Genomic DNA, 13236 nt, shown 5'->3' on the forward strand with positions numbered 1-13236 from the left:
GCAAAGGAAGGTGATTTATGTATTTATTTAATTTGTATACTACTCAACCCAGTGGTGCCAACTTGAATAAAATATTGGTGGGGGGCCAGGTAAGGCCTGCCTTGCACAATCACATGATGCATGCAGGTCATTGGAATGGCAATGCCTATCAACTGGGGGGGGTGCCCCCCTCAAATATATCATTGGGGGGCAAAATCCCCTCAGCCTCTAAAAGTCGACTCCTGTTCCCACATGTCTCAGGACTGTTACAACATAAAAAGACAATATAAAAACACATAATATACATCTGTAACCCCCCTCACTACCACATTTTAAAAGGGCATTAGATGTCAATTAGGCAAAGGCCTGGTTAACAAGGTGCGGATTTGCCTGGCTCCTAAAGCTGGATAATGGTTTTTCCAACCGTTGCATGAATTCTTTGATGGGAACTGAGATTGTGGCTGTGACTGAAGCTCTTTCCACATTCCACACACTGATAGGGTTTCTCCCCAGTATGAATTCTCTGATGGGAATTGAGATTGGAGCTCTGACTGAAGCTCTTTCCACATTCCATGCACTGATAGGGTTTCTCCCCTGTATGAATTCTTTGATGGGAAGTGAGATGGGAGCTATCAGTGAAGCTCTTTCCACATTCCACACACTGATAGGGTTTCTCCCCTGTATGAATTCTTCGATGGGAAGTGAGATCACTCTTACGACTGAAGCTCTTTCCACATTCCACACACTGATAGGGTTTCTCCCCTGTATGAATTATCTGATGCTTAGTGACAGCAGAGCTGTGATTGAAGCTCTTTCCGCATTCCACACACTGATAGGGTTTCTCCCCTGTATGAATTCTCTGATGCTTAGTAAGATGGGAGCTCTCACTGAAGCTCTTTCCACATTCCATGCACTGATAGGGTTTCTCCCCAGTATGAATTCTCTGATGGGAAGTGAGATAGGAGCTCGTACTGAAGCTCTTTCCACATTCCATGCACTGATAGGGTTTCTCCCCTGTATGAATTCTCTGATGGGAAGTGAGATAGGAGCTCGTACTGAAGCTCTTTCCACATTCCACACACTGATAGGGTTTCTCTCCTGAATGAATTCTCTGATGGGAAGTGAGAGAGGAGCTGTCGCTGAAGCTCTTTCCACATTCCCTGCACTGATAGGGTTTCTCCCCTGTATGAATTCTCTGATGGGAAGTTAGATGGCTTCTCTGACTGAAGGTCTTTCCACATTCCATGCACTGATAGGGTTTCTCCTCTGTATGAATTCTTTGATGGGAATTTAGATTGGAGTTCTGACTGAAGCACTTTCCACATTCCACACACTGATAGGGTTTCTCCCCTGTATGACTTCTCTGATGGTAACTGAGCTGGGAACTCCGACTGAAGCTCTTTCCACATTCCATACACTGATAGGGTTTCTCCCCTGTATGAATTCTCTGATGCCTAGTGAAAGCAGAACTGTGATTGAAGCTCTTTCCGCATTCCACACACTGATAGGGTTTCTCTCCTGAATGAATTCTCTGATGGGAAGTGAGATGGGAACTCTGACTGAAACTCTTTCCACATTCCATGCACTGATAGGGTTTCTGCCCGGTATGGATTTTCTGATGCTTAGTGAGATGGCCTCTCTGACTGAAGGTCTTTCCACATTCCACGCACTGATAGAGTTTCTCCCCTGTATGAATTTTCTGATGCTTAGTGAGATTGGAGTTCTGACTGAAGCTCTTTCCACATTCCATGCACTGATAGGGTTTCTTTCCAATGAGAATTCTTTGTTGGGAAGTGGAATGGGAGCTCTGACTGCAGCTCGCTCCATACTCCAAAATTTTGCATGGCTTCTCCTCTCTGGGGGTTTTGTCATGTTCATCCTTGTTCTTGTTTTCCAATTTATCAAAATCTACAATGGAGACAAAAAAAGGGATTAGAGCCTCAGGAACAAATCAAGAAGAAGTGAAAGGAATTGGGCCTTTGTTCATTGCCTTTGTTGGTTGTCATTAACCAACATTTTTATTCATATATTCTAATGGATTGTTGAATGTTGATTTGTTTGATATACAGTAGTGGCCAAAATTGTGGAAGCCTTTTGGGAAAAAAGTATATTTCAGATGTTTGATGGCTCGTAACACGACTTCGTTTAGAGTAATACCACAAAATTATGTATCAATGGAAAGATAATTTAATGAAGGATGTAATTATCTGTATTCTATCAAAAGTCATAGCGGAATAACCAGAAAAAGGAAGCACAACTTGCTTAGCTTGACTTTTGTCAGTGTGTTATGTTATACTGTGGAAAGTTGATATAAAATTTACAGATTGTATATTATTAAGAGAGAATTACATGAAAATGATGTATAGATGGTATATCACACCAGTGAAAATGGCAAAGATGTTTAAGAAAGAAAATAAGAAATGCTGGAGATGTCAAGAAAAGGAAGGAACATTTTATCATATGTGGTGGGAATGCAAATGCATTAAAAATATTGGGAAATGATATATAATGAACTGAAAAAAATGTTTAAAATGAGCTTTGGTAAACATCCTGAAGCCTTTCTGTTAGGTATCTCAAATCAAGAGCTGCCAAAAGAAAAATGGACATTATTTATGTATGCTACAACAGCGGCAAATATATTGACTACAAAATTGGAAGATGGAAGAAATACCATCAAAAGAACAATGGTAAGAAAAACTGATGAATTATGCAGAATAGGCTAAGCTAACAGATAAACTACGAGAGAAGGACAAAAAGGATTTTAAAAGAGTTTGGGAACCATTTACAGGTTATTTGCAGAAACTGGCAGGGTCTGAATAAACATTCACAACTTTATTATAGTAACAGAAATTTTAGCAAAATGATAAGGGAATTTACTTTTACATAAAGCAGGACACAATAAATAAAACTAAATAACTCAGTAGAGGGGGAGTTGAGGGAAGTCCGGAGGACGGGAGGGAGAACATTTGTATATAACATGATGATTGAGATATTTTTATTTGTTATAAAATTCAATAAATATTCATTTTTTATAAAGAAGAAAGGGGAGGCAGACTTCCTGGTTGGACCTTCCCCGATCAGCCGAATTTATTAATATTTTAGAAAACCAATTTCCATACTACTCACTGGTTATTGTTTTAAAGTCCAAATTGTCCCAGGAAAAAGGCAGTGCTCTCCGGCAACGGCTGTGCGGCTTCTCTCCACGGAAGTAGCGGTTGACTCTCAGCACAGCGCCGCTTCCCCCTCTTCACTTCAGAGCCCGTTTATGGGTTCCTTAGCGAGTTGGGGGGGCGCTAAAGGTGCCCGCCGAGTTCCATGATCACAGGCTTCGTCCGCCTGTGATTTTTGAAGGGTCCCCGCTTCGCCGTAGCGGAAAAAGACCCGTTTCCCGCGGAGCTATTCCCTCCAGTTCAGAGGGAGTCCGCCATTGCTGGTGGCGCCACCCCGGAAGTCCAAGAGAGCTGGAATACTAATGGTCTTAACTCCCCTCAGAAAAGGAAAAGAGTCTTTCATTTATTAAAAAAGGAACAATTGGACTTGATCTGTCTACAGGAAACACATGTGATTAGGTTACACAGAAAAGTATTAATCAATAAAAGACTGGGTCAAGAGTTTATTTCATCGGACAAAGTCAAAAAAAGAGTAGTGATCTATGCAAAGGAGAGCCTATCACCAAAATTTATATTTAAAGATGACCAAGGAAGATTTGTGGCTATTGAAATTCAACTACAAGGAGAGAAGCTCTTGATAGTAGGAGTTTATGCACCAAATGAGGGGAATTCAGATTTTTTTTTAAAGTTGCATGAGACTTTGATAGACTATTTGGATTACAATGTGATCATGATGGGGGATATGAATGGAGTGGTATCTACAAACATGGACAAGGCACAGAGTCAGGTAGTCACTAAGGATGGCAGACTACCAATAACTTTTTTTTGAGATGACTGACAATTTGGATTTAGTTGATATTTGGAGAACAAAGAACCCCTTGGGTAGAGAGGGAACTTTTTTTCTCTGAAGCCAAAATGACACGGACAAGAATTGACAAATTTGGGTAACTAGAGGACTGGCTCCAAAGACAAGAAAAGTGGAAATTTGTTGGCGGAAATGACTGGTAGAATCCGAGACCAGGGAGAAGAGTCGGTGGAAGAAGACTGGAAGAAATTTAAAGACTATTTACAGAAATATTGCAAAATCAATGAATGTTAGAATGATGTTGGATTGAAATTAAGTGGTTTCTAGCTGTAATGGTATAAAAGAATATGAAAAAAATGGTTTTTTAATAGGCAAAAATTTAATGCTATAATAATTTAAGATTAAAGATCAGGATAAAATAAGGAGGGAAAGGAATTGCTGAACTAATAAATTGAACTGGAATAGAAAAAAGGGAGGTATGAGGAGGTCCGGGAAACAAGTAAATGAAAGATAAGTGATGAAAAGATTGAATTGTTTTTAACTATTTTTATTTTGTATTTTGTATTTTTTCTTTTTCATTTTGTAATATTGTAAAAAACTTAATAAATATTTATAAAAATTAAAATAAAGAAAAGTGGAAATTTGCCCTAAAACTTGCTCCAACCATAAGGCTGTAAAGATGGAGATGAAACTAACACCAATTGGCTCTTTCAGATGGAGGATGAATGACACCTTGTTTAGGGACGAAGAAGTGATTAAGAAGGCCCAAAAAACCTTGAGAGACTATTTTGAGATGAATATGAATACTACTGTTGAAAAAAGAGTAATCTGGGATGCAAGTAAAGCGGTCATGAGAGGGTTCCTGATACAACAGAATGCAATAAAGAAGAGAACTCAAAACGAGAAGAAAGACAAAATTTTGGAGAAAATAAAGGAAGGTGAGAAGAAACTGAGAGCAAAACCAAAGTTGCAAGAGATTTTGAGAGAAATAAAGTTATTTCAAGTACAATATATAAAAATGATGAACCAGGAAATAGAATGGAAAATTAAACAGATGAGACAAAAGACATTTGAGTCGGCTAATAAATGTGGGAAATTGCTGGCCTGGCAAATAAAAAAAGACAAAAACTCAACACTATTACAAATTTGGAAGTGGAAGGAAAGAATATACAGAACCCAGTGGAGATTAGAAATTGTTTCCAGAGGTACTTTAAGCAACTATATACACAAGGGCCACAGAAAGAAATTGACATAGATCGATTTTTGAAAATAAATGGACTACAAAAAATCTCTCAAGAAAACAAGCTAATGTTGAATTATAAAATAACTGAACAGGAGGTAGAAGGTGCCATCCAGAATATGCAACTGGGTAAATCTCCAGGGCCGGACGGCTTAACTTCAAGATACTATAGATCTTTGAAAAGTTGGATAATACAACCACTAAAGGAAGTTTGCAATGAAATTTTGGAAGGGAAAAAAGCACCAGAGTCGTGGAAGGAAGCTTACATTACACTTATACCGAAAACTGAGTCTGAGAAGACACAGCTTAAGAATTACCGCCCCATATCTGCTTAATGTGGATTATAAAATTTTCGCAGATATTTTGGCTAAAAGATTAAAAAAAGTACTAGTGGAAGAGATACATAAAGATCAAGCAGGCTTTCTCCTGGGCAGACACTTGTCTGATAATACGAGAAACATAATTAACATTTTAGAGAAATTACAAGTGAATATTAACACCAAGGCTGTTTTGATATTTGTGGACGCGGAGAAAGCCTTTGACAATATTTCCTGGAGTTTTATGAAGAACCTACAGGGGATGGGGGTTGGTCAAGGTTTTGGAAATGGTATAAGTGCAATATACTCTGAACAAAAGGCTAAACTAATTGTTAACAATGTGGTGACAGAGGAATTTAAGATAGAGAAAGGGACACGACAAGGTTGCCCAATTTCCCCATTTCTTTTTATATCGGTCCTGGAGGTCCTGTTAAATATGATTAGAAGGGACCAATTGGTTAAGTCGGAGCCAAACAGTACAAATTGAAAGCATTTGCAGATGACTTAGTATTGACATTACAGGAGCCAGAATCTAGTACTAAAAGAGTATTGGAACTCATTCAAGAATTTGGTCAAGCTGCAGGATTTAAGTTGAATAAGTTAAAAACCAAGGTTTTAGAGAAAAATCTAACAGTGATTGAGAGAGAGAGGTTTCAGAGGGAGACAGGTTTAACTTTGGTTAAGAAAGTGAAATACCTGGGGGTTAATATGACTGCTAAGAATGTGAATTTATTTAAATATAACTATGAAAAATGCTGGACGGAAGTGAAAAAAGATTTACAAATTTGAAGCTTTCATTGCTAGGCCGTATTGCTGCGATAAAAATGAATGTATTGCCAAGAATGTTGTTTTTGTTTCAAACTTTGCAAATTTTGGATAAAAGGGACTGTTTCAAGAAGTGGCAGAGAGATATTTCTAAATTTGTCTGGCAGGGCAAGAAGCCCAGAATAAAACTTAAAATACTAACGGATGCAACAGAAAGAGGTGGATTTGCCCTGCCAGACCTCAAACTTTATTATGAATCAGCTACATCTTGCTGGCTGAGAGAATGGCTGCTTCTTGAAAACACAGCCATTTTGGATTTAGAAGGTTTTAATAATGTATTTGGGTGGCATGCATATTTGTGGTATGATAAGGTCAAAGCACATAAAGCATTTAAAAATCAGGTCATTGCCAACGATTAATGGCGGATTCCCTCTGAGCTTCGGAGGGATTAGCTCCGCGGGATTGGGTCTCACCGCTGCGGCAAAGCGGGGACCCTTTAAAAATCTCAGGCGGAGGAAGCCTGCCAACGTGGGGACTCGGCGGGCACCATTTGTGCTCCCCCAAGTTGCAAAGGAGCCCAAAAAGGTGGCCGGTCCAGAGGTGGTCTTGCAATCGCCATATCGCTTAAAATGAGCGCTAAACTCTCACTAGTTCAGACTTTTCCTCCTTTTGCCTTTACAGGTCTGATTTCAAGCGAAAAATTCTCCCTATTAATCACCAATGTTTATCTTCCTCCAGGTGGTCTTCTTTCAGACCTCCATTATAGATGGGATTCTCTGGAAGATCATTTATTGGCACGCTATGTTATGTACCCTAATATTCCATCGATAATGGGTGGTGACTTTAATGCACGTACAGCCGCCAATTGGGATGGGATAATCAAGGCCAAGTGGTGGGTACCTCCCCCCTACCCCAAATCTGATTTAATCTCTTTTACATCAAGAAGATCTAAGGACATCAGAGTGAATGAGGCGGGAGTCCTTCTTTATCAATTGGCCATTCGTATGAATTGGAACATTTTGAATGGCAATTGCCCTCCGGACGTGCCAGGAGAATTCACTCATTTGGGCACAACATCAAATAGTGTCCTAGACTACCTTCTAGTTTCAGAAGACCTATTCTCAAACTTCTTTTATTTTAAAGTAGACAATGTACAATCCAGTGACCACCTACCTCTAGCGGCCAAACTAACGCTTGACTGGCACCCGGTTAGCGGTTCACACCCAATTCATGTAGGTTTAAATGCCGCAGCTCAAGTAAGAAGCATTAAATGGTCTATGAAACAGGCCCAAAAATACGCAGAATTCTTCCAGAGGAATATCTCCGAACCCCTTATTGTTTCATTGGCGGAGTTGTCTGAACCAAATAGGATATTGGAGTGGTTCTCCCACCTCTCTGTAGATTTAACTAGCTTCTTTACGATGCCGACTCACCTGGTTAACCGAGATCAACCCAGGTTCGGTGCACCTTGGTTTGATTCCAAATGTAAGCAAGCTAGACTCTCTCTCTGTTGTATCTACAACAGATATAAATCTTCTGGAGCTGAAACTCTTCCCCCAGAGTACTTGCAGGCCAAAATTGCTTACAAACAGGCACAGAAGTCAGCCAAGCACGAGTGGCAGCTAAGACGTTGGCAAGCGCTGATTGCTGCCTCTAGGCTTCGCAGCTCTCGTGGTTTTTGGAATTTAATCAACAAAAGATTGAGGAAATACCCATTGACGGTTATACCAGCTCCGACATGGGAACAATTTCTAAGAAAATATTTCTCCCAGACAGTTATCTCTAACATTCATTCTGATACTCTTTCATGTCACTTGCCCATATGGCCAGATACTGACCCGGAGGAAATAGTTGATTTAATTGCTAAACTGAAAACTGATAAAGCCCCAGGGCCCGATCTGATCCCGGCGGAAGCTATTAAACAACACCCAGCATGGTGGGCCAAAATTCTTGCAAAACTCTTTGATGCAATTAATGCCACAGGCCAGATACCTAGATCATGGAAGGAGTCCATCATAATTCCTATATATAAAAAAGGACCACCAGAGGACCCAGGAAACTATCGTAATATCAGTTTATTATCAATCATCGGAAAAATCTATACTCGCTTCCTGCTAACCAGACTAACCCAATGGGCCGAAGATTCCAATCTGATAGGCCATGAACAGGCCGGGTTTAGACCAAATCAGCCGCTAGGGTGAGGTTAACACCTGAGGGCGATCTCACAAACTCTGCACCAATAAATAAGGGGGCACGACAAGGGTGCATCCTTGCCCCCTATCTCTTTAACCTCTATATTAGTGAAATGAGAACTCCCGTAGTTGAGGCCCAAACCACCATTCATGCACCCAGGCTTGCAGACTATCGCTGCCCATTACTATTGTACGCTGACGATGCGGTGATCCTCTCATATTCAAGAATCGGTTTGAGGAGGGCCTTTAAGATTTTCGCGTTATATTGCCAAACAAATTTACTTACTATTTACCATTCCAAATCTAAAGTCCTAATTTTTTTCCAGGAGTCGTAAATTGTATAGGTGGGAACTCGAGGGGAAGCCAATTGAACAAATCTACAAATTTCAATATCTAGGAATTTACTTCCAGTATAATATGGGATGGAAAGCGCATATCACATACTTACAAAATAAGGGCAAAGCCCTTATCTACGCTCTATTACGCTTTTTCTTTACAGAGGGGACTATGCATGTTCCATCCGCCTTAAAAGTTTATAGTGCAAAAGTGGTTGCAACTATGGCCTATGCGGTCCCTTTATGGGGCGCCTTTGTAAACCTCTTGCCTCTGGTGACATTGCAAAATCTTTTTCTCAGACGCCTTTTGAAACTACCCTCCTGTGTAAGCAACTCGGCTATTCGCTTAGAACCTAAGACCCCCTCCTTAGAGATCCTGATGTGGAGACATGCCTTTAATTACTGGCTGTCCCTTTGGCATAAATTGCCAAATTACGATCTTATTCAGTGCCTTTGGAGAGATGAATTCACCAGCCCATGGGCAACAAAAATCCATTCCAAACTGTTGTCTTATGGAATCTCTCCTTCCGATATACTAAATTTAGATCTAATTACAGCTAAAAAGGTCATCAAACAAAGATTGGAGGAGGTTGATTAGCAACAAAATCTTACTACAGGTGGAGGTACATGTTCCCCGATAAATCAGGGCATTACATTTACGTCCCAGATACCTCGATATCTGTCTACCTTATCGGTTGCGTCGCATAGATTCGCTTTTGTTAGAGCCAGATTTAATGTGTTCCCCTCAAATGTGCTGAGCAATAGATTTTCTAACGGTAAAACCTCTGTTTTATGCGCATGTGACAACAAATCAATAGAATCCCTTTATCATATCTTGCTTAATTGTCCTTTATATATTGTTCCCTGATCAAGGACTCTGAGTTCAATCAGGAGACTCCCATGGACTGCAAGATCAAACCTCTCCATTCCGAAGGAAATCAGCCCTGAGTGCTCACTGGAAGGACAGATCCTGAAGCTGAGGCTCCAATGCTTTGCCCACCTCATGAGAAGAGAAGACTCCCTGGAAAAGACCCTGATGTTGGGGAAAATGGAGGGCACAAGGAGAAGGGGACGTCAGAGGACGAGATGGTTGGACAGTGTTCTCGAGGCTACAGACATGAGTCTCAGCAAACTGCGGGAGGCAGTGGAAGACAGGAGGGCCTGGTGTGCTCGGGTCCAGGGGGTCATGAAGAAGTGGACACGACTAAACAACAACATAAGGAGATTCAGTCACTACAAAATCAGACTGGTAAAGGCAGGAAAAGGTGCACAACAGCAAGTGATGATCAAAGAATGGAGAGACTGTGCCTGCATGACAGAAGAAAATCATCTGGGTGTTTACAAGATGACATGGGGCAATGGAAGGTGAAGTTGAGTGCAAGGACTGGTCTAAATGCTAGAATTCCAAGGGAAAAGCCATTATCTCTCAAGCCAAGGTGGAAAAGATTAAACTGGGCTTAAACCCATGGTAACTGGACAGTGGAACAACGGGACAGTGTTATTTGGAGTGATGAGACCCCAATCTCCTTGCTTGGTAGTGAGGGCATGAAATATGCGAGGAGGAGAATCGGAGAAGATTTACATCCTACTTGCATTACACCGACCGTGAAACACCCAGACAGTGTGATGATCTGGGGTTGTATGACAGCAAAAGGTGTGGGCAGAATTTGTGTCATTAATGGGAACGTCAATGCCCCCAAATACATAAATCAAATACTTGAGCCTGAATGTGAAATCATATTCCACTGCTGGAATGGCCTGGGAATAGCCCAAGCGAAATGAGGGGATGAGGGACCAACTCCCTTCTCTTGCCACTGCCTTCCGTTAAGAGTTTGGGTGTAATCCTTGACGCCTCCCTTTCCATGGAGGCGCAGGTTACAACAACAGGCCTAGGCGACATTTTCCCACCTTCGCCGCATCAAGCAGTTGGTCCCTTACCTCTCCCGCCCCGACCTGGCCACAGTGATCCATGCGATAGTCACCCCCAGGCTTGACTACTGTAATTCGCTCTATGCGGGGCTGCCCTTGAAGCTGTCCCAGAAACTCCAGCGGGTGCAGAATGTTGCAGCGAGGCTCCTCACGGGGTCCCTGCCATGGGAGCATATTCACCCAGTGCTTTTCCAGTTGCACTGGCTCCCGGTGGAGTACAGGGTCAGACTTAAGGTGCTGCTTTTGACCTTTCAAGCCCTTCATGGCCTAGGACCCTCGTACCTATGGGACCGCCTCTCCTGGTATGCCCCATGGGGAACCTTAAGGTCCATATATAGCAGAACCCTAGAGGTCCTGGGCCCTAAGGAAGTTAGATTAGTCTCAACCAGAGCCAGGGCCTTTTCAGTACTGGCTCCGGCCTGGTGGAACGCTCTGTCTCATGAGACCAGGGCCCTGCAGGATCTGATTTCTTTCCGCAGGGCCTGTAAGACAGAGTTGTTCCAACTGGCCTTTGGCTTAGAATCAGTTTGATTCCCTCCCCCTCTTTCTTTTTCCTTTCTCCTCCTGTGAAGAGGCTGCATCCTAATGTTTTAATGTTGTATCTTAATCTTTTAAATTGTTTTATAATCAGCTTGTTTTTATTACAGATATGTAGCCGTGTTGGTCTGCCATAGTCAAAACAAAAAAAATTCCTTCCAGTAGCACCTTAAAGACCAACTAAGTTAGTTCTTGGTATGAGCTTTCGTGTATCTGAAGAAGTGTGCATGCACACGAAAGCTCATACCAAGAACTAACTTAGTTGGTCTTTAAGGTGCTACTGGAAGGAATTTTTTTTGTTTTGTTTTTATTACTGGTTGTTAGCCACCCTGAGCCTGGTCTTGGCTATGGAGGCCAGGGTATAAATAAAATTTATTATTATTATTATTATTATTATTATTATTATTATTATTATTATTATTATTATTAATTCCATCTTGGTTTCACATTATCACAGCTGCAGAACTAAAAAACTTGCTTCACTCCATGGGAAGACGTTGCAAGGCCGTAATTAAAGCTAAGGGTTACCGAAGTCAGTATTAAATGACATGGTGAGAATTTCTGTATATCTCCCTTTTTCTATGTGTTTCACATTTCTTTTTTATGACTGCTGTTCTAATAAATACTCCTTCATAAAAGTTATTGCATTGCATTCTTCATCAAATTATCTTTCCTATGGTATCACTCCGAAAAAAAGTGGTGCTATGAGCCATCAAACCTCGAAAACACAATTTTAAAAAAGTTTCCACGATTTTAGCCACTAGCTGTTCATTTAAAGTTAATGTATTTTTTATATGGGATCAGATGGTTATTATTAATGTTTCATGTGTATGTATGTGTTGGAAGCCACCCAGAGTGGCTGGGGCAACCCAGCCAGATGGGCAGGGGATAAATAAAAATTACTACTATTATTATCACTGCTACTACTACCTGAGATTCAATAAGCCTGGCTCTTCTCTGGGAAGGATTTTGTTTGGCCCGGTCATGGCATCCCCTCCATTGCCAATGTCATGTGTCTCTTGGGTCAACCCAAGAAAACAAAAACAGAAAACCTGACAGAAGCTACTTATCTCTCCTAACAATTCTGAAGCTGACATTTCAGATGCCTGGGCAGTTCAGACCAGCCCAACCGTGGTATAAAGAGGCAGAACTGGAGGAAGATGGTTCTCAGAAAAGAACTGTAATTTACTGTTTATTGTGGGGGTGTTAGGTCCCAGGTGTTGTAGGTGTTAGGATCTTTATCTCACCAGCTGGTCAGCAAGTAGCACTATGGTTGTTTATATCATGTGAGTGTCTGAGAGCGTGAGACAGGAAGTCTCAGTACTGTTGAGTACTGCGATAGAAGTCACTTTCACTTCTGTGTGAGATGTTGTTCTGTACTGCTGCTGAGAGAGAGAGTGGACATGCTGGTGGGTTCTCTGTATATATGGACTGTAAATAAAGTAGTTTATAGCTACTGATTGTCTTTTTCTTCTGCAATGAGATGCCAGAAGACGAGCATACTCCTCTCAGGAGGGAGGGGTCGCTTATCACTGGTCTCTCTGGACTGAGGAAGATTTACAGCCAGAGAGAGACCACCGGAGAGACACCCCAGTGTCTTGGGAAGGTGGTGGCCTTCCTGGGCGTTTTTCCAACAGTAGGGGGCGCTGTTGAGCTCTGTGAAAATATATGAGGTTCGTCTCATAGAGGTATTTTTTGAATTTCCAGGCAGATAGGACGATCCCACAGGGAGCCTTACCAAGAGAGGCCACGATCCCACGATTCTCCTCCATGACGTCCTTATGCAGAGCTCTCTGGTCAGGATCCAGCAACGCCCACTCCTCGTCCGTGAAATGAACACCAACATCTTCAAAGCACACTGGACCCTAAAAGAAAAAGGGAAATGTCCTCCTCTTAGACAGCAGAAATATGATCTGCTACACAATGCTCTGTGGTTTCCTTCCTCTAAATTGCTGTGCTATTTCTTTTTATATATATATTTTAATTTTAACTAATAAATTATACAATGTACCACAAAATTTATCACT

At 41.4% G+C, this 13236-nt stretch overlaps 2 protein-coding genes across 7 annotated transcripts in view; both read right to left on the minus strand.

The window, feature by feature from the left end:
* LOC310843479 (uncharacterized protein) overlaps window positions 1–13236 on the minus strand; it is a 47854-nt gene that overhangs the window by 16505 nt on the left and 18113 nt on the right. The window lies entirely within an intron of this gene.
* LOC310843307 (uncharacterized protein) overlaps window positions 10–13236 on the minus strand; it is a 154944-nt gene continuing 141717 nt past the window's right edge. For all 6 annotated transcript variants that reach the window (XM_083736439.1, XM_083736442.1, XM_083736438.1 and 3 more), the window contains exons 5-6: window positions 12948–13074; window positions 10–1887 (exon numbers count right to left, since the gene is read on the minus strand). In XM_083736439.1, coding sequence (XP_083592565.1) covers window positions 377–1887; window positions 12948–13074 — 1638 coding nt within the window. In that variant the 3' untranslated portion in view covers window positions 10–376. The remainder of the gene's footprint in view (window positions 1888–12947; window positions 13075–13236) is intronic.

Source organism: Podarcis gaigeae (genome assembly GCF_964106915.1).
Source record: "Podarcis gaigeae genome assembly, chromosome: 4".
NCBI lineage: Eukaryota > Metazoa > Chordata > Lepidosauria > Squamata > Lacertidae > Podarcis > Podarcis gaigeae.